This window comes from Protomyctophum parallelum, assembly GCF_964188405.1.
Source record: "Protomyctophum parallelum genome assembly, chromosome: 23".
Taxonomy (NCBI): Eukaryota; Metazoa; Chordata; class Actinopteri; order Myctophiformes; family Myctophidae; genus Protomyctophum; species Protomyctophum parallelum.
Window position 1 is genome coordinate 11,269,371 of NC_139715.1, and position 20,078 is coordinate 11,289,448.

The 20,078-nt window shown below is 42.3% G+C and overlaps 1 protein-coding gene across 2 annotated transcripts; it reads right to left on the reverse strand.

Annotated features, from left to right (window-relative positions):
• Positions 1 to 722: 722 nt before the first annotated feature.
• Positions 723 to 18,954, reverse strand: LOC310854131 (aspartyl aminopeptidase-like). 2 transcript variants are annotated; one of them, XM_083758648.1, is made up of 16 exons: positions 18,891 to 18,954; positions 18,156 to 18,257; positions 16,787 to 16,875; positions 14,265 to 14,378; positions 13,545 to 13,670; positions 13,293 to 13,417; positions 12,037 to 12,121; positions 11,110 to 11,160; positions 10,207 to 10,314; positions 9,737 to 9,814; positions 9,279 to 9,359; positions 8,218 to 8,378; positions 6,402 to 6,441; positions 5,595 to 5,696; positions 3,501 to 3,668; positions 723 to 1,208 (listed from the first exon to the last, which is right to left on the reverse strand). In XM_083758648.1, the coding sequence occupies exons 2-16, from the start codon at positions 18,247 to 18,249 to the stop codon at positions 1,158 to 1,160; spliced, it is 1,473 nt and encodes a 490-aa protein (XP_083614774.1). In that variant the 5' UTR covers positions 18,250 to 18,257; positions 18,891 to 18,954; the 3' UTR covers positions 723 to 1,157. The 2 variants fall into 2 exon arrangements, with proteins under 2 accessions (XP_083614774.1, XP_083614775.1); XM_083758649.1 differs by lacking the exon at positions 11,110 to 11,160 and having other exon boundaries at positions 725 to 1,208.
• Positions 18,955 to 20,078: the final 1,124 nt, after the last annotated feature.

Consider the following 20,078-nt stretch of genomic DNA (forward strand, 5'->3'; position numbering starts at 1 on the left):
TGCACTGTCTGAATAAAAAAATAATGCAACATTTTCAGCACACACTGTATGAGTCAGGACAACAGTTTAAACTTTTCGTTAACATCTTTAATAACCTTTTTGGTGACATCATCCGATATTGGACCGGCAAGCTTCAGACTAAAAATGCCGAAATGTTGCCAAATGACTGGCTGCACTGCTGCAGTGCCACACAAATGCCGTAGTGACTACTGCTTTAGTTATACTCCGTCACAGCAGCAAAGTATAAATCATCGGGATTTGCAATGAAAAGCAAGTAAGGCATTAAGCAACACCGTGTAATGCACTTGCCAAATCTCTCAGAGATGCCCCCACTCTCCAAATCTTCGAAACCGCCCTCCAAACCCACCTCTTCAATATTGCTTTCTCCAACCACTGTTTTTATTGATTTTATTCCGTAGTCTTAAAGGAGAATTCCATACTAAAAGGCTTTCTTACCTTTATTTGTAGTTGTTACGTCCCCACCAAAGAGGTCCAGGTGTTTTTTTTGTGCAAAAGCTCCTTATTGGCTATTTCCCCTACCATAAGTCCTAAATTAATTGCATTGAATTGAATGGGGCTATGGGGTGTTGTGCTAATTCGCTTATTTCCATCGCTCAAAATTTATATTTTTTTGTATATATCCTCTCTTCATAATGTAAATAATATCCCAAGCGGCACACTTTACTACTTATTTAGATGGAAATAAGCAAATTAGCACAACACCCCATAGCCCCCATTCAATTCAATGCCATTCATTTAGGGCTTATGGTAGGGGAAATAGCCAATAAGGAGCTTTTGCACAAAATAACACCTGGACCTCTTTGGTGGGGACGTAACAACTGCAAAGAAAGGTAAGAAAGCCTTCTAGCATGGAATTCTCCTTTAAGTGTTTTTCCACCCCAATAAAGTTGTTTTTAATATAAGTTTCCATGTAACGCGTCTTTGGGGACTCAGAAAAGCGCTGTATAAATTTGAGATATTATTATTATAAGAGCATCTCGCTCAAGGACACATTTGTTGTTGCAGCGATTAAATTGGAAACGGGATATTCTGTTTATTCACTATGCCCGTCTGCCAGAACATTCTGACGACTCAAAGTGGACCGTTTTGTTCCTTTGCCGAGGTCATCGCTGACTAGATGATGCATCCACGCTTCTCTAATCCACGGTCACCAGGTTTCTCACTGTAGGGTACAACTCAAAGAATCCCTGGCGAAGAAAACACATACAGGACATTTTGTTGATGATTTATTTCTCACCCTGATAAAGCCATCTTGTGTGCAAAGCCAGTGGTGTAAAGTAACTAATGTACTCCTGTACTGTAAGCAAAATGGAAATTGGGGTATTTTTTACTTTCATGGAATATTTACAATTTCCAAAACTTTCACTTCTACTCCACTACATCCCAGGAGGCAAATATTGTACTTTTACTCCAATTGCAATTGTTTGAAAACTTGAGTTACTAGTTACTTTGCAGATTTGGATTATTACAAAACGTACCACTTCAGCCATATACTGTATACATTTCGCCGATTTGAAAATTGCCGATCTACAAGCTCACACATTTTGGTCTGCTATTTTCAAAAGGTTCTTATACATTGTATACATTTGCTACCGCTCTTGAGAGACACAATCTCTGTGGAGACATTGATCTTATGAGCTCCAGGCAGTACTAAATGTCCACCTGTATGTGTGCTGTGTTCTACCTGACAATGGTGTTTAACCCATTGTGACCGGGCACCCATTTTGGTGTCGGCATCATGTTATGCTTCAGCTATTGAAAAATAGCAGATCTACAAGCTCATATCGCGCCACCGAGTGGCGCGATACGAGCTTGTAGGTCTGCTATTTTTTGAAAAATCGAAGAACGACTGACATTTTTAGAATCTGATCTCAGGTCAGAATGGGTTCATCAGACCAGTGTGTGTCCAGTGGAAACCTTCGTATGAATCTGATCTCAGGTCAGAATGGGTTAAATGTCTCAATGGAAGAGTAGCCCAGTGGTTCTCAAACATTTTTGCCTCATAGGTCACCCCTGTAAATAGGTTTTTCTTTTTTTACATCCACGGTACCCCTGAATTACATTGTTACTTTATAGCACCTTATTTTCCCCAAAGATACAGTATGTCACGAGGACAACCTTAGAGAATAGTAGTTTCCATTAGGGCAGATGGAAAATAATTGTTATATTTGGCATTTAACCACTTAACGCATTCTGGGCGGGAACCCCTTTTGGTGTTAGCATTACGTTATGCTTTAGCTATCGAAAAATAGCAGATCTACAAGCTCATAGCGCGCCACGAGCTTGTAGGTCTGCTATTTTTGAAAAACTGTCAGGATGTAGAAGACATTTTTAGAATCTGATCTCAGGTCAAGATGGGTTAAACCCCAGCACCCCTATTGAGCATGTAGATCTGCTAGATTTGGTGAAGAGACTGTAGTGTGTAGACTGAAAAAGAACGCACCAAGTAAAGTGCAAGTGACATCGATAAACATCAAAGTATTCTGAGGCACGCCTGGACTTGATACACCCCTGGACTTGCATCAAGAGAAGCCCTGCCATGCACATACAGTACACACATACATTCTGGAATGATCGACTAAATATGGAGATACAAGGATGTCTGATGTCGTCAGAAACGGCTGATGCTATGTTGATGACGTAAATACACGAATGGAGTCCTATTGTACACACTGCCACTTAGGGAAGACGATGTCTACCGTCCCCCAAACACACAAATCGGTGTGTCCTTACAGGGACAGACAGATGCATTTGTGGGTTTTTTCGCTTCTCGGAAACCGCTGCTCCGACCACATTTGGCACTGCACATACACTGCATGGGACACGGTGACACGCACGCCAAGTTTGAGGCCGTTTGTGGCAGCGATGTCCGGATTATGCCTGACACACCCGAATTAACAGAAAAAATAGGTTCCGGATTGCAGCTTTAACACAACACGAGAAATGGACTGGTCTAGAGAGAGAGAAAGGGAGCGCTAGTGTTTGGTTCATTAAACACAATCAAATACCGAGTGTTTTCCCACACGGGTCCATTTTCAGTTAACACTCAGGACTTTGATGTGGATTGTTTTTGTCGACTACCTTTTTTCAATGATGAAAACGAAATAAAAATGTAATAAAAACTAAGCTATGACGACTAAAACCAAGACTAAATATATTGACAATTTTGTCAACAAATGAAAACTATTAGCCAAAAATGCTAGGTAGGAGACTGGTGGAGAAGAGATCCAGTAGATTGTACATTGGCCATTTCCAGCATGAAACCCAGTCTAAAATCAGCCATTACGTAGCTATAAAGGCCCACTAAAATACATTTTGGTCGACTAAATCAACTGTAGATTTAGTCGATTAAAACTAGACAAGGTAAAACATTTCAGATGACTAAATTATGTAAAAAAAAAAAAAAAAAAAAAATGTTTTATTCAAAAGACTAAAATAACTAAAACTAAATCAAAATTCGCTGTCAAAATCAAGAGTACCTTGAAGAGCAGTGTGCTCTGCGCCACCCCGGAGGTGCAGCACATCTCCCTGATGGAGTGCATGGAGAGCTGGGGGGCCCCGATGTCCATCACGGGGATGCCCAGGCGGGCGGCCAGGATGGGGCCGATGGTGGTCCCGCACGGGCTGTCGTTACGCACCATCACATCCTGGACAGGACAGAGAGAGAGAGAGAGAGAGAGAGAAGTCGAGTCAAGGCTTGCACTTGCCCTAGCCTCGACGACCTTGCAGGCGTATATGCAAAGGCTAAAATATGTCATTTCGATGGATGGATGGATTTAGACAGCAATGTTATGAAGAGGTCATTATTGTCCTGTCATCATAATGGTGTTTATAGTTTCAATGTATGGGATCTACGGATATTCTACCGTTAGACTGAGGACAGATTCTTGGTTTAGTTCTATGCATTTGGTGCCTTGTGTTGTTCTTACTTACTGTAAATCGCTCTGGATTAAGAGCAACCTAAATTGTAAGTCTGCTCTTACGTTTCAAAATGCACAAGAGCACCAGAGACGGTAAAAGCCTGATTTATACTTTGTTGCGCCTTGCGTGCCCGTCACATACTGAAGCAGATTTACAAGCTCACGAATCATAGTGATGCAACACAAAAATTGTGAGCTTGTAGATCCGTTATTTTCATTGTTCAAATCTGGGGAAAGAGCCATGCATGCCGAACCGAACAAATGGCTGAAACGCAAACGATTCGAATGATTTAGATGCGTTCTTCTCATCTCTGCTAGAGGACTTCATAAGCAGAGACGCTGCAAGGCCAGAAAACTCTACTTGTATTTGCATCCAAGTCTTGACATGGCCACACGTGATTTGTGTTGCTCACGGCCGACGGCGTGCTTTTATTCGGTTAGGAAAGCAAATCAGTCTTTTGTTCCGTGTCCTAGTATACCTACAGCATAGTGCAGTACTATATACTATGCAGTAGTATCCAATTAGGTAACATTTGTGAATGTATTCATGTATTCTCTGAGCATGCAGTGCTCAAGGCACGTTAAGTAGCACCTTCTTATGTGGATTTACTCGAGGTTGTAAATTAACATCACAGACCATTAGTCACATGCTAGGATTAATTCTAAACGCTGTTCTGGTGCTGCGGGTTGACGTTAATTGACCTCAACGGTGCCGGAGGCCGCAGAGTTTAAATGGGAGCTTGCGTCGTCAACACACGTGCCATTCTTTTATCTAATGTCAGAGGTGATTCAGGGAGCTTTTGTCTGCAGAAATGGGAAAAGGATAATGTATGCATGAACTGGTATTATTGTCCCCTTTCCTCTGCATTCTGTCGCCGTCCCTGTCTGATCCTCGTTTGTTTTGTCGTGATAACGCCTATTTCATTTTCTATGTTGCCAAGGAGATGTCTGCTCGCTAACCGGTGACTCACACGCATGAGAGACAGGGAGGCGTTGAGCAAACACAATGCAATATTGATGTTTTGTGTGTGTGTGTGTGTGTGTGTGTGTACTTGCGAGGGCCCACAAGTATAGTAGAATTTGAGAAATAGGCATTTGTGAGGACCATTTTCCAAATGGTTGTTTTAGAAAAAAATCTGGTTGGGATTAGACATCACTGTCCTACAATATTGATATCCTCACAAGTATATTAATACAAATGTAGACACACAGACACAGACACACAGACACACAGACACACAGACACACACACACACACACACACAGTGAGATTTTACGAGTTTTATTTGTATTGCCGAGTCCATATTTTACGTTTATTTGTGCTTTTGTTTTTTTTAAATCGCTTTTTTACCTCTGATTTATGTATGTGTGTCTCTTAGACATTTTCTGTAAAGCCCTTTGGTCAACCCGGTAGCCGGTTGTTTTTTTTGGATTGGACATGGACACATTAGTTGCCATTTTACTTTTTACTGTATAAAGCCGAGCTAAATTTTGCTTTAATAGCTGCCCACTACAGAGTCCCGACAACACAACTCACTGAAATGACACATACAACGAAACATACTCAGATCAACCAATTAGTGTGTGTGTGTGTAATTTCCAGGCGCACACACACACACACACACACACACACGCACACACACACACACTTACCTGGAGAGGTACGTTAATGCGTCCAGCGATCTCTCTGACGATAGAGGCGGTGACAGCTGTGGTAGCGTAGCGCTGATTGCTATTGAACTTGATCACTGGACCCTGACACCAATTACAAAATGTACACGTGTTAATAATAATAATAAACTTTATTCCAGACACTTCCATAGAAAACGTGCAGTACAAAACACAAAATCCAATCCAGAAAATGGAGATGTACCTACTGTACTTTTATCAGGTTTAGTTATTAAATTAGTTGAGGGTTATAGGCTCTTCACACGATACACGATACTTCACAATTTATTACAATTATTATCCAGATTATTAATTATTATTTCTCTAAATAAAATCATGTATTTTCTTCTTTTTTTTACGCGCCCTCTGCTGTTTGCATCACGATTCAAGTGAACCGATTCACGATAAATCCTATACAAACTGCATATCGTCACTGTTGGGCAGAAACCATGTTATGTGATATACTGTATGTGTCCATATATATATTTTTTCTTTTTTATTAGAATCATTATACACTTACACTATACAATAATTCCACAGGGTGCCACAAGTAAAATGTATACTTTAAGGTTGTAAATCTGTTACTTTAAAACGTTTTTGATCATTTCTGCCTATGACAACAAGCCCAAAATAGGGAAGCCAACCGACAAACAGGCTTAACCAGAGCTTGTGACAAAATGACAACACTGGTGGGACAACAGTTCCCTTCCCAGAAAAGTAACAGTCCTGGACATACAAGGTTGCATACATATGTATGCATGGGCGTTTGTGTGAGGTTAAAGAGGGTATTACCATGTGAAAGGCTGGTCTGTGATTATCATCATGTTTCTCTCTGTGGAAGAAATAGTTTGTGGAAAATCATCAAAGCAGCATTTTACATTCCAGTACTGGAGTAGGTACTGTACTGTACTGACTTCTAATCATTTTACCTATAGGATGGTCGATGAAAAAATTAAACCCCCAGAACAATAGAGGGTACGCGCGTGGCTTCATTATCATACCCAAAAGATGTGCGGGAGCGCCAACGGAGTAGCCAAAAACGACTATCTGGCCTTGACAGCCCATACATCCAAGCAGAAAAGTCAACGCCGTTAAACAAAGTTACACTCACTCACTTTGCCACTCGATTTGCCACTCACTGTATGCATGCGCATACCCTCTATTTCACCCAAATAAATCCTCCCTAAAACATTTAAAAAATAAAGAAATACTGAGTATATAGAACTATAGTATAAATGTATTGAAGTAGTGGACAGACAGAGCACATCCCTAATGTACTGTAATAGTGGACAGAGTACAATGTATTGATGTGTAGTACATTGATAATGTATCGTAATAGTGGATAGAGTACACTGTACTGAATGCCGCCGCACGGTTGCTTACAGGTACACGTAAGCGTGACCATATTAGTCCTGTACTAGCCTCCCTCCAATGGCTTCCTGTGCGATACAGGATTGATTTCAAAGTTTTGCTTTTTGTTTTTAAATGTTTAAATGGTTTGGCACCCATTTATCTCTCTGAACTACTCAAACCGTATGTTCCCACAAGGACCCTCAGGTCCTCTGACCAGCTTCTCCTGGTGGTGCCTAAATCAAGGCTGAAGCTTAGAGGGAACCGGGCTTTTGCAGTCGCAGCTCCCAAGCTCTGGAATGAGCTGCCTCTGCACATAAGACAGGCCCCCGCTTTTCCTAGCATAGTATGAGCTTTTTGATGTTGAAAGTGACACTGTGTACTGTATGTTGTTTGTTTTTAAATGAAGTTGTGATTTTATTATTTTATTGTAAAGCACTTTGGTACAACTTGTTATTTAAATGTGCTATAGAAATAAAGATGGTATGGTATGGTATGATAGTACATCGATAATGTATTGTAGTAGTGGACAGAGTACACTGTACTGATGTGTATTATTACATTGATAATGTATTGTAGTAGTGGACAGAGTACACTGTACTGATGTGTAGTACATTGATAATGTATTGTAGTAGTGGACAGAGTACACTGTACTGATGTGTAGTACATTGATAATGTATTGTAGTAGTGGACAGAGTACACTGTACTGATGTGTATTACATTGATAATGTATTGCAATAGTGGACAGAGTACACTGTACTGATAGTACATTGATAATGTATCGTAGTAGTGGACAGAGTACACTGTACTGATTGATAGTACATTGATAATGTATTGTAGTAGTGGACAGAGTACACTGTACTGATAGTACATTGATAATGTATTGTAGTAGTGGACAGAGTACACTGTACTGATAGTACATTGATAATGTATCGTAGTAGTGGACAGAGTACACTGTACTGATAGTACATTGATAATGTATTGTAGTAGTGGACAGAGTACACTGTACTGATAGTACATTGATAATGTATTGTAGTAGTGGACAGAGTACACTGTACTGATAGTACATTAATAATGTATTGTAGTAGTGGACAGAGTACACTGTACTGATAGTACATTGATAATGTATTGTAGTAGTGGACAGAGTACACTGTACTGATAGTACATTGATAATGTATTGTAGTAGTGGACAGAGTACACTGTACTGATAGTACATTGATAATGTATTGTAGTAGTGGACAGAGTACACTGTACTGACGGGTAGTTGGGGTGAAGGGCATGGGCCATGTCGGCGCTGATCATGAAGGACTTTGGCGCCGCCTGCTGGAAGGCCGTCAGATTGTCGGCGCTGGAGGCCAGACGGCTCAGAATGAGCTCGGTCAGGTTGGACTGAGCCCCCTGGGCGCTCTCTGAACCCACCTGGTCAGAAGCACGTCACACCATTATGACATTGTATGACTTCATACATTGTCATGCAAACACTTGATCTTGCCGAAACCTTGCCCAAATTAGGAGTCAAATATGTCATAGGCGACTGGTGTCTTAGATGACTTAGTTACAATTTACAGTTATTACAATTTAGGCATTTAGCAGACGCTTAATCCAGAGCGATTTACAATAAGCAAGAACACCACAAGGTAGGTAATACATCAAATACATAGAAATAGTCATCTAGGACCATAAGTAAACTAAGAACCTATAATCCAACAGATATTCTACTGTAATATAACAGTAGAATATCTGTACATTGAAACTATAAACACTATAGAATGTCTACATAACATGCTAAATGACGTATTATAGTCGTCGAGGCTAGGGCAAGTGCTACGGGCTAATATGGAGTCTCTAGAGGTTAGTTTTCATACTATGGTGGAAGATTGGGAGTGAGTCTGCAATTCGAATTGCATTCCATAGTTGGTGAGCAAGAAGGGCGTGTGGAGCGTTGTCGCAGAACACGTCACAAGATTTAGCTTGAAGATTATGAAAATGTACTTTTTTACTTTATCCATTGTCATGCAAACAACTGATCAGGCTGAAACTTTGCCCAAATTAGGAGTCGAATATCATAGATATGTCATGTAGGCGACTTAGATAACTGATGTCACAGGCCGGTTAATGACAGATATGGGAAAACTGTCTTTTCCTGCACCTCAGGCATGGAATTAGCTGCAAAAGGATCTCTGAGATTAGACACATATCCAAATCCATGGATGAATAATGTAAGGGCATCCTAAAAGGATGCAGGTTAGATTTTCAACCGAGAAAACCCCGCCTTGGACAGCGTCACCAGAACAACTAAGTACCGTAAGCACATCTCACCTCTTCGTTGTCATACAGAGTGATCATACGGATGTTGGTGTCACTGGCCAGAGAGTCTCCCTCACAGGACTCCAACAAGCCCTGGAGGAGGAAACCAAACCAAAATAAGGGGGTTTAGCCCATTCTGACCTGAGATCAGATTCTAAAAATGTCTATTACATCCTGACAGTTTCATTATTAACCCATTCTGACCTGAGATCAGATTCTAAAAGTGTCTTCGATTTTTCAAAAATAGCAGACCTACAAGCTCGTATCGCGCCACTCGGTGGCGCGATATGAGCTTGTAGATCTGCTATTTTTCAATAGCTAAAGCATAACATGATGCCAACACCAAAATGGGTGCCCGTTCAGAATGGGTTAAAATAGATTAGCTTCAGTTTGGTGTTGATGAAATATGGACAAAATGCGATGTCTCTGTGCGTGTGTGTGTGTGTGTGTGTGTGTGCGCGCGCGTGCACCTGCAGGGCACAGTAGCAGCTGTGCAGATTGTCCAGGCGAGGAGCATAGATGAACTCCTCATACAGGCCCCCTAAGACCTGGAGATAAGAGAGATTATAAATCACAGGTGAAAATGGATGGAAACACAAACAAACAATGTCCTCCAAAGAGTTTGGAGGACATTGCATCAAGATTCATTCAACATCCCTTTACCTCTTAACCAATAAGAGATGCAACTCTCACGGCTACATACATGCTTTACTCAAACTGCATGAAACTGCAATGAGATCTATGCTGGCACACAAAGTATGTCCCCAATTAAACATGCAGTCCCCACTTTGATGGCACATGTGACATACAGTACAATAAAGACACGCATACAGCACACATACATGCATAAACCCCCACCACCCACACACACACACACACACACACACAACGGCATCGGGAGGTGGATTTAATCATCATAGACGTTGTGGAGGCCTCTCACCCCGGGCTGAGTGTCAGTCAGACACAGCTCAAAGTCCAGCAGGTCGCGTGGCTCCACTCCCAGCTCGGCACACAGCGACTTCAACAACACAGACTGATGTTTCTCCATCTGATGATGGGAGACGAGAAGAAGGGTGGGGAGGAGACTTTTCACTGCCAGAAAGAAAACAAATTTTAAGGTTTTTGTAAGGTTTTTATCTAAAAAAATAATAATAAAAGAATGCCCCCACCAACACAGTTGAATGAACGAAAGTGTCCATATGATGACAATGTTTTGGGGGTTGTGCGCACGTATGAAAAGGCACATGGCCATAGGAGGCAACAATGAAGGAAGCCAACTGTTAAAGCCTTGTGTCAATAATGTTTGTACAGGAGTGGACTGGAGCCACAAATCAGTCTAGCAATGTAAATGATAGCGGCTGCCACCATCTGGCGGAGTCAAGTTAGATAGCAGCGGCCACATATCTGCTGAAACGGATTAAAAATATTTGTTAGAGCATCCAGCCAAAGCGCATCAACCAACTTTTCAAGTCAATCTATGAAAGAAATAAAGACTAAAAAGGACTAGTCAAGTGCAATAGGCTCAATCATGTGCTGCTTGTGAAGGTCAAATAAGTCATGAGATTTAGTCGGGCAAATAATGTATTGTGTGACAATAAAACACAAAAGTGGACTGTCTGAAAACACATTTAACATGGTTCCACTATTATGTTATGCCGGTGAGCATTGTTGCATTGAATGTTTTGTTTGAAAAACTAGCAACCACCACACACCAACTGTAAAACGTATACTCGTAGGTTGGAATCAGTAGCAGTTCTAGCTTGCATTGGTGCACAAATGTGTGTTAGCCTAGCCTAGCCTTACATGCATGCATTGTGCACAACATAGCTGCAATGCTGCATACCTTTTGCGCATTTTTCACCTTCTTCTTCCCTCTTTTTCCTAAACTGGGTACCTGATGGCTTAGACATTTGGTATTCTTATCCATTGAGAGTCATTATTATTCACAGTTTGGTAGCATTTTTTGTGTGACCGATTAATAATCGCTGTAGTAACTGTACAGTATATGGCTACTCTGTATAGTGTACCGAGAGTGTAACTCTGAGAGTGTACGAATGGAACAGTTTGGTTCCATTTGTACACTCTCTGGCCACTTTTCCACCAAAACCTTTGGTTCTAGAACTGGGTCGGTATTTTTTTATGATGGATTATATCACATCTGTATCTTCCAACGTGAATAGTGACACGCCCACTTTGGTTCCCATTTCAGGGCAAGAAGACACCTTTTTTTGGTTCCAGTTGCGAACCAGCATTTAGGGATCTGAACCAATTCATTTGGTTAAAAATTAGGAGGAAAAATAACGGAACTGGTTCCACCCTAGTGGAAAAGGGGCCTCAGAGGGCCATCATTTCATGGTGGTCCATGAAATTTAAAAGGTTGAGAACTACCAGAATTGTAATTGTGAAGCAGACATGAAGTCTGCATATCAGCTCTGACAGTGTTCCGGAAATAGTTCCAAATTGGAACAGATTCCAGTTCCTCAATGTTGATTCCGGTTCCGAATCCCCAACCCTAATTACAAAAATAAAACCATGTTCTTTTTTCTTTTGTTTTTCTAGACGCAGTTTTGGGACCGCTCTCAGAACTTGGCACCATACCGTGAAACGATATAAACACAACAGTGGCTAGTGGTGGTGAATATTGTTATGCATCTGTTGGGCAAGCTCGAAATGTACAGTCCGTATACAGTGATGCCCTTCTGATAAATGTTATGTATGATTGCGAAGGTGCAGTGTAGTGTGTGTGTGTGTGTGTGTGTGTGTGTGTTACCGTCGTGGTAGCATTGCTTGCATCCCCAGAGGATGCAGAGCCAGTGTCCAACTCTTCTTGGACGGCAGTGGCTATAATGGGCACTCTGACGCGCGCACGCACACGCGAACACACACACACGAGCACACACACACGAGCACACGCGAACGCGAACACACACACACACACACACACACACACACACACACACACACACACACACACACACACACACACACACACACACACACACACACACACACACACACACACACACACACACACACACACACACACACACACACACACACACACACACACACACACACACACACTTTACTTCCAGGTTCATATAAACCGAACTTCCTCGTCAGTCAACACACACACCTGCTCTAGTTCCACAGTTACCACATTCGGTAGATTTCCCTGTTCAAATAAATTAATTCCAGTATCAACTATCACAATAGCAATTACAATTGCACCTCGCAAGATCTTTTCATGTTAACTGTCCTACCCGCACAATACTGTATTATCCACTTGGTTTCCGATTTTAAAGGGCCAGTAGTCTGTCATGTTTAGTCCATTGAATATGACACTCACAGTCACAGACAGCTGACCATTTTATATAAGTATATTATGGTTTACTAGATTTTATATTCTTTTAGCAACAGTATGAACACCAACTTGTCTTGCAGAGACTGTAAACTTACGTACTTGATATAGCGGTCATCCAACCCACTAAATATCACTGTGTGGTTATGTTTTGTCAAAGTGACTTTATTGCTTCATTGTTGAGGGGTGCTAGCCCCTCCTATATACTCCAGAGATACAATACTTGGACCGCTTAAGCTACACACGTGGCTGTTGTATGATAAGAAGAAGATTGGCTGATTTTGGCTTTTTGACTCAAAGGCTTTCAGCTTCCAGGAAGAACGGAAATTCAGCTTTCCGGGTTTGTGTAAAACACAAACATTGAAGACAAAAGTAAAGACGGACAAGTGAGGACGCAATTTGTGATTGGCCGGAATAAGATGATGTATGATGATAAGAGCGCCGCTCACTTCACACAGGTGTGATTTTATTAATGAAGTTAAACTTTCACACCCCTAGAGTAAAACTTAAATGCTGGTGCGTAGGCAAACAAGCGCAGGTCAGCAATAAGCACGCCTGCCCTGCACACTGCACGGTACAGGAACAAAATGTATCAGGCATGCAGTTTAGCTAACATTAACTCAATGTTACCGGTACTCCAATTTGTTTTGTCCGAGTCTACTCACAAGTGGTTCTCCTTGTTGGGACCAAAGGAGTCATTGATGTCCCTCTGGAGGTGGATTGCGAGGTGGGGGACCCTGAGAATGGGCCGGGGGACGTGGACCAGCCGATGGACAAGATTGTCTCCGCTCTGTCGTATGAGGACACAGATATTTCAGTGCACATTTCTAAATACTGCTAAAATAAAAACCCCCAAAAAACTCTGGTCTTAAGAGCCGGAGTAATACAATTGTCTGTAATAAAAGACCATGGGTTACCTTGACCATGACTCGGCCGGCAACGGTCAGGTCGCGGTCAAACCAGGTGCTCCAGATGCCTCCTCCGTAGCACTCCACCGCCACCTGGAGGAAGCCATGCTTGGTCTTTTTAGACCGTGGTTTGACCTGGAACCATGAGGAGAGGAGAGGAGAGGAGAGGAGAGGAGAGGAAATACTGTTGATCAAGAACATTTCTATACAACCATTTGTCATTTGCCTGAGGTAATTCAACCGAGGGCTATGACGAATGCCTGGGCGATTATTTGTTCATCGCCTACCCAGTGCAAATTAGGGGCGGAAATCTCTACGTACCAGACGATTCGAATCCGATCCAGAGGGCTACAATTACATTATAAATCTATTACCGATGCATCTCGATTCCAATACATGATTTATTTTCGCCCTCACTGTGTGTGTGACTAATAATCAAAGTGCTTTCAATTGATCCACAATGAAAACACATTACGGTCATTTATTGCATTAACATCTATTAAACTAGAAACAAACAAAAACATGAAGTAGCTTTCTTTAAAAAAAAAAAGAGTGAATTCTGTAACCAACATACAAAAACTCATTTTAAATACATTTTTGACATTTGTGAATTGATTCATAATCGTCCATGTCCGCATCACGATGAATCTATGGATGGGTTTTGATCAGGCTATGATCAAATGTAAAATATAATTATATAAATGTTTATATTTGTCACTGTTCTCTTACCCTGAGGCAGGGGCTGTCTGTGTGCGCCCCGATCATAGAGAAGCCATTTCCCGGGAGGTAAAGTCCACCTACAGCAAACGCGATGATGCTGGAGTAGTTCCTGGTCACAAAGTACTGCAGAGGAATGCTTCAATCAGTGGTTTTCAAACAGTTTGGGCTTCAGTACCCCCATTTCCCAATCTCTGGACCAAAGTGCCATCCTATGCCAGACTATGTTTCTTAGAAAAAGAGAAAACCATATCTAGCATATCGTTGCCGTCGGGTCACGATTATTGCGACCAAAATAATTGCGATTCGCGATATTATCACGATATTATACGAAGAAAAGTGGGGCTCAAACCGGTCAAACGACGTGGAGCGTCAGCAGGAAGCGACAGAGTGACAACACTCTGTGGAGTTAGTCCCCACAATGACAACAGATGGAAAGAAAATCATACTATAATTACCGTAACTCAATGTCTGTCTGAATGAATGTCTGAATGTGTGTCAGAAACACTGTCGTAGCTCCTCACGGCCTGCATCGCTCCCACTTTTCACACAGGCATTGACCTAGTTAATCAATTGTTAACGAAGTCCACACCCACAACACCAGAGGGAGTGCAACAAACCATGTGCAACCCAGATTCGGCACAAACAAGGGACTAAATAATTTTCAACTAACTTGTTAATAGTATAGTGTTGGATTGTATGAAATCGAAAACGTTTTCATCATCATTACCTTTGACATCCGTAACATTTTTTAGTGAATAAAACACAACTCCTGTCTGGTGGTTGTAGTCCGGCTCCCTGCTTTTCTATCAATTTACAATTTCTCCTCTGCACAAACGAGCTGTCCCTTGAACGGTGGAATTTCAGGTGGGACTTGAAAAGTTACACATAGCAGCTTTAAATATAATGAGTTACTGCTGTCTGGCTCGGTAGGGTGTAAACCTACGCGATCAACAGCTTTCCAAAAGCACAGGACACACAGTAAAAAGCCCTCAGAGTTAATATTATATAACTCAAGAGTCACACGTGACGTGGATACATTAAAAGATGACTTTATTGTGCAAAGTCAGGCTAAAAGTAGCCTCGGAAACCTACACTTTTTTATTTCCAGGGAGAAAAACAAAAAAGTCTGATCACGTTGATCACTCTCTGCTGATTTCTGATCGTCTGCAACTTTGTTAAATTGACGCACACACGCACACCCGTACGCACACACACACTCCTCTCTCTGTCGCTCTAATTAATTAGTCTCATGTCGCGCAGCTGCGTCTAGATTCTCCCGGCGGATCCTGCCGGTTGCTACCTATAGATAGATGGATACCTTTATTATCCCGCAGGGGAAAATCAGTCGCCCATGGCGGCACAGCAGTTAAGGTTACAACATACAAGTAAGAATAAGAAGAATGAAAAGTACTGTAGTATACAGAAGAAACAAGGTAGAAGAAAAAGCAAGGTGCAACAAGAAACAATAAAACTTTAAATTTTAAATTATAATAAACAGTGCAAACAAGAATAAACGAAAACCTATATACAGTCGATCAGTGCGTCATAATAAAGTGAATACTGCTCTCATCAAGGAAAAACAAGACAAATAAGGTCAACAGTGCAAAACCAAACAAAAACAAGTGCATAGGTGGACCCCAGGCTAGGCTAAAATAGCAAGGCAGAGCTTTCCACTTTAACCTATTAAAATAGCTTGAAATGCAAGAGAGGCAGTTTTAGTTGGAACACTGAAAAGGAACTGAAACTGAACTGAAAATATGTTACACTGCAAACTGTGGCCTCCAAACGCCATATCCATCATGTCTCTCTTTCAAGGCGGGAACCCTCATTAGACGCTGCCATGAAGGTCTACACACTATCTCAGTGGTTTTCAACCAGTGATCCTTGAGGGGATTCTAGGTATTCCCCAGCTAAATCATGGAGAGTTGGCAACCATTGGTCCGACAACCTACCTCAAACCCTAACCTAACCATAACCGCAAGCATGGAGCAGCGGATATTCGCCAACCTTAATCCGGTCGTTTTCCGCATGTCGGACCAATGACTGGTCGGAAAAGCGTACGGACCCCAGATCTTTAACCGCTGAGTGTACTATAAAAGTAAAAGTAAACCAAATGGTCCTTACAGGTCCATTTGGTTTCATTTTACACTCCCAAGATTTTTTACACTCAACTGTCTCAAGATGTTTTATAGTTAAACATCTGCATTACGAAGTTTCTACACAATTGGAGAATGTAGAATTGTTATTTTGATCAACGTTTGCCTGTTATCTCTCCTGTACCACGTCAATACAGCATGGAAACGTGGACGGAATCTTAATCCAACGACAACACAATATAAGTCTTGGGTCCGAGAGGCGGTGGTCCCGTGGCTCAAATGCCAAATAAATAATGGACTTTGATAAGAACAGGGTTGAAAACCACTGCCCTATCTGACAGAACTTTTATCTCCAATCCATTAACAACCTGGCACCGTTCCAGGTCCCATTAATTCTGACAGTAACTCAGGACAAGCGTGCGGCCAGACACTGACCTTGGACGTGGGTTTGATGTCCCATTTCTCCGTCTCTTTCAGCTCGATGAAGCCGGCTCCTAGCAGCCGCCGCTTACACTCGTCAACCACTAGAGGGTGAAAATGGGGTGAAGAGACAGTGGTGGAGAAAAGTACTCACATTGTGTAATGTATCAAATATCAATACTGTAAAGTAGAAATAAATGGTAAAAATGTATATAGCTTTTAGTAGCATAGTGTACATTCACCCATTCATTTCACACAAACATTCATACACCGATGGTGGAGGAAACCATGCATTTAGAGGTTCAGAGCAGTGACGTAGACTCCGTGGGGGGGCGGCGGGGCTCGAGCCCCCATGAGGAATTAGACCTAGTATAGTATATTCGCCTAGTCGCCCGTGACGATTATAAAAACATTTCATCTCTGGTTCAGAGTCTTGCTCAAGGACACTTCGACAGTATCTCTGGGGGAGCCTGGGATCGAACTGACCAAGCTGCCGCTCTACGCTGGCCCTGAGCCACTGCCACCCCCAGTTAGTTACAGCTTCACAGTGTTGTTAGCTAAGCTGTCGTACCGCAGCACGTCTACATAGGTGATGCGCTTCTTTCCCTTCCTGGTTTGCCCTGGGTTGGTACCCATAATCAATTGACCTGCCTCTAAACTGCCGCCCCCAAATACTCTGTTAAAGTAAAACTCCGGAATTCAATGTAGAAAGTATTCATTAGGCAGGACTTGGTACCATTTCACAAGTTTTCAAATTATGAAATGTATAGAAATCTTTTGAAAAGAGATCTACAAGCTCACAATGCATCACATTGCAACACATTGTCAGCTTGTAGATCAGCTATTTCCAAATGGTTGAAATGTACAGTATGGGTTGAAGTGGTTAATGTCTTTTTCAAATCATTGTAGAGGGGCTAGAAGCAAAAGTACTGAAAACTGGAAATACTCCAGCAAAGTAACAATAACTCAAAGTACAGTAGTTTGCGTAGAGGAGAATACAGGCTACTAAACTCTTATGTACGTTACATGTGCACGGTTTCGTGTTACACAGAGAGGCCCTGAAAACAAGTCTTAATCTATAGAAATCAAGGTGCAAAGGTAGGATACAAGATTATGCAACGATTACTAAGATCTTATCTCCGGATCGAGGTCCACAGCTGAGCTGACACACTCTCAGACTGGCTGACAATGTCTTTAGGAGGATAAAAACGTATTTACATTATGAAATCAATGCTCCTCTAAATTGATATGCTGACATTAATCCCATTTATGCTTTCACTTTCAAAAGCATGTCCACTTTCAAATCTCTCTTTCAGTGGGGCCAAACCACAATATGAGAAGAATCAACATTTTCTCGGGAATAAATGTAAAGTTCCTTCCTTACCATGGTACGGTGACACCCCTTTGTTGACAAACTTCAGGAACTCTTTGGCTCTCGCCTGCATGTCTTCACATGGATTTGATTGAGTGTAGCTCATGATAGACACTGAGACAGACGAACACAAGAGACAGAGACACAGTGTCACAGTCTAGGCAGACTGTGTTGAAATGCACAGAGACACAAAGCAATGCAACAGACAGCGACCCTGCAGAGATCTGTGGAAAGTCTGGTCGGTCGGTGGTCTGGTGACGCGAGGTTCGCAGAGATCTAGATAGGACACAGCAATCGTGCAGAGATCTGCATGGGAGGGAACAGCAATCATGCACAGACCTAGAATGCCCAATGGAAACAAGCCAATACTAGCCATAGGCTTTCTTAGATGTATCCAATTGTACTTCCCTGAATAAAGTATTCACTCACTCAATCAATCAATCAACAGGAGAACACAGTAATTCTGCAGACATTATGGAAGCCGCCACGCTGTCAGTTTAGGCCAGGGCCCGGCGTCGCTGCTTGTCAAAAAGGAGCAGATCTGCTCCTTTATGACAAGAAGCGACACTACAGCAGCTCGTACTACGGATTACACAGGATGGAAGCTAACCTTCACAGAAACAGACGAGCCAACTTTAAAAGATCTCCTCAATTGTTGCTCTTATTTCGGCTAAAGTCAAAGCGATCGTCCGTGAACGAGCAACACCTCCACATAGCAGTAATATGCGTTTATTTATGGCACTTTACCAGCGTTAATTGAGTGGACTTTCAGACTCTGCACTCCCTGTAGCCGGCGTGGTGCTGCTGCTGGAAGAGGGGCAGCGTCTAGTGAGCTAATCTAGTGAGCTAATTTAAGACTTCCGGTGGACGATCTCTTCAAAATAAGAGTACCCTCTAGAGTATTGAAAAAAAGTTTAATTTGCACATTAAAACTACAAATTAAGCATTTAAATGATGCTATATGATGCTATAAGACACACATTATGTTTCTGTGTAAGAATAAGTAATTAAATCCTTATAATAATAATAATAAAGTTATCTAAATGGATAAATGCTATTCACTGGAGTGCATGGACTTTATAAAGTGGACACTGGACAAAAGACGGCTCCGCAAGGCAACTATCTGGACATACCCACGCGTTCGGGGAGATGTCCTATACCACACCCCACTCTCCGCTAAGCGGGAGAGGTGTAAAATTCACAGCAGCAGACCTTCTACTGGGGTCAAGGCTGACAAAAAGTACCGTTTCCGGACCCAGAATGGACACTGGACAAAAGACGGCTCCGCGAGGCAACTATCTGGACATACCCACGCGTTCGGGGAGATGTCCTGTACCACACCCCACTCTCCGCTAAGCGGGAGAGGTGTAAAATTCACAGCAGCAGACCTTCTACTGTGGTCAACGCTGAAAAAAGTACAGTTTCCGGACCCAGAATGGACACTGGACAAAGAGGCCTCCGCGAGGCAACTATCTGGACATACCCACACGTTCGGGGAGATGTCCTCTACCACACCACACTCTCCGCTAAGCGGGAGAGGTGTAAAGTTCACAGCAGCAGACCTTCTACTGGGGTCAATGCTGACAAAAAGTACCGTTTCCGGACCCAGAATGGACACTGGACAAAGAGGCCTCCGCGAGGCAACTATCTGGACATACCCACACGTTCGGGGAGATGTCCTCTACCACACCACACTCTCCGCTAAGCGGGAGAGGTGTAAAATTCACAGCAGCAGACCTTCTACTGGGGTCAAGGCTGACAAAAAGTACCGTTTCCGGACCCAGAATGGACACTGGACAAAAGACGGCTCCGCGAGGCAAGTATCTGGACATACCAACGCGTTCGGGGAGATGTCCTGTACCACACCCCACTCTCCGCTAAGCGGGAGAGGTGTAAAATTCACAGCAGCAGACCTTCTACTGGGGTCAATGCTGA

What these genes read in the sequence shown, in the direction of transcription:
- LOC310854131 (XM_083758648.1), bottom strand. Translation starts at nt 18,249, where the DNA reads ATGAGCTACACTCAATCAAATCCATGTGAAGACATGCAGGCGAGAGCC. An exon ending in CAGACAGCCCCTGCCTCAGG is followed by an intron (nt 13,671 to 14,264) that starts GTAAGAGAACAG and finishes TCATGGTTCCAG; the next exon opens with GTCAAACCACGGTCTAAAAA. An exon ending in CCCAACAAGGAGAACCACTT is followed by an intron (nt 12,122 to 13,292) that starts GTGAGTAGACTC and finishes TGCGCGCGTCAG; the next exon opens with AGTGCCCATTATAGCCACTG.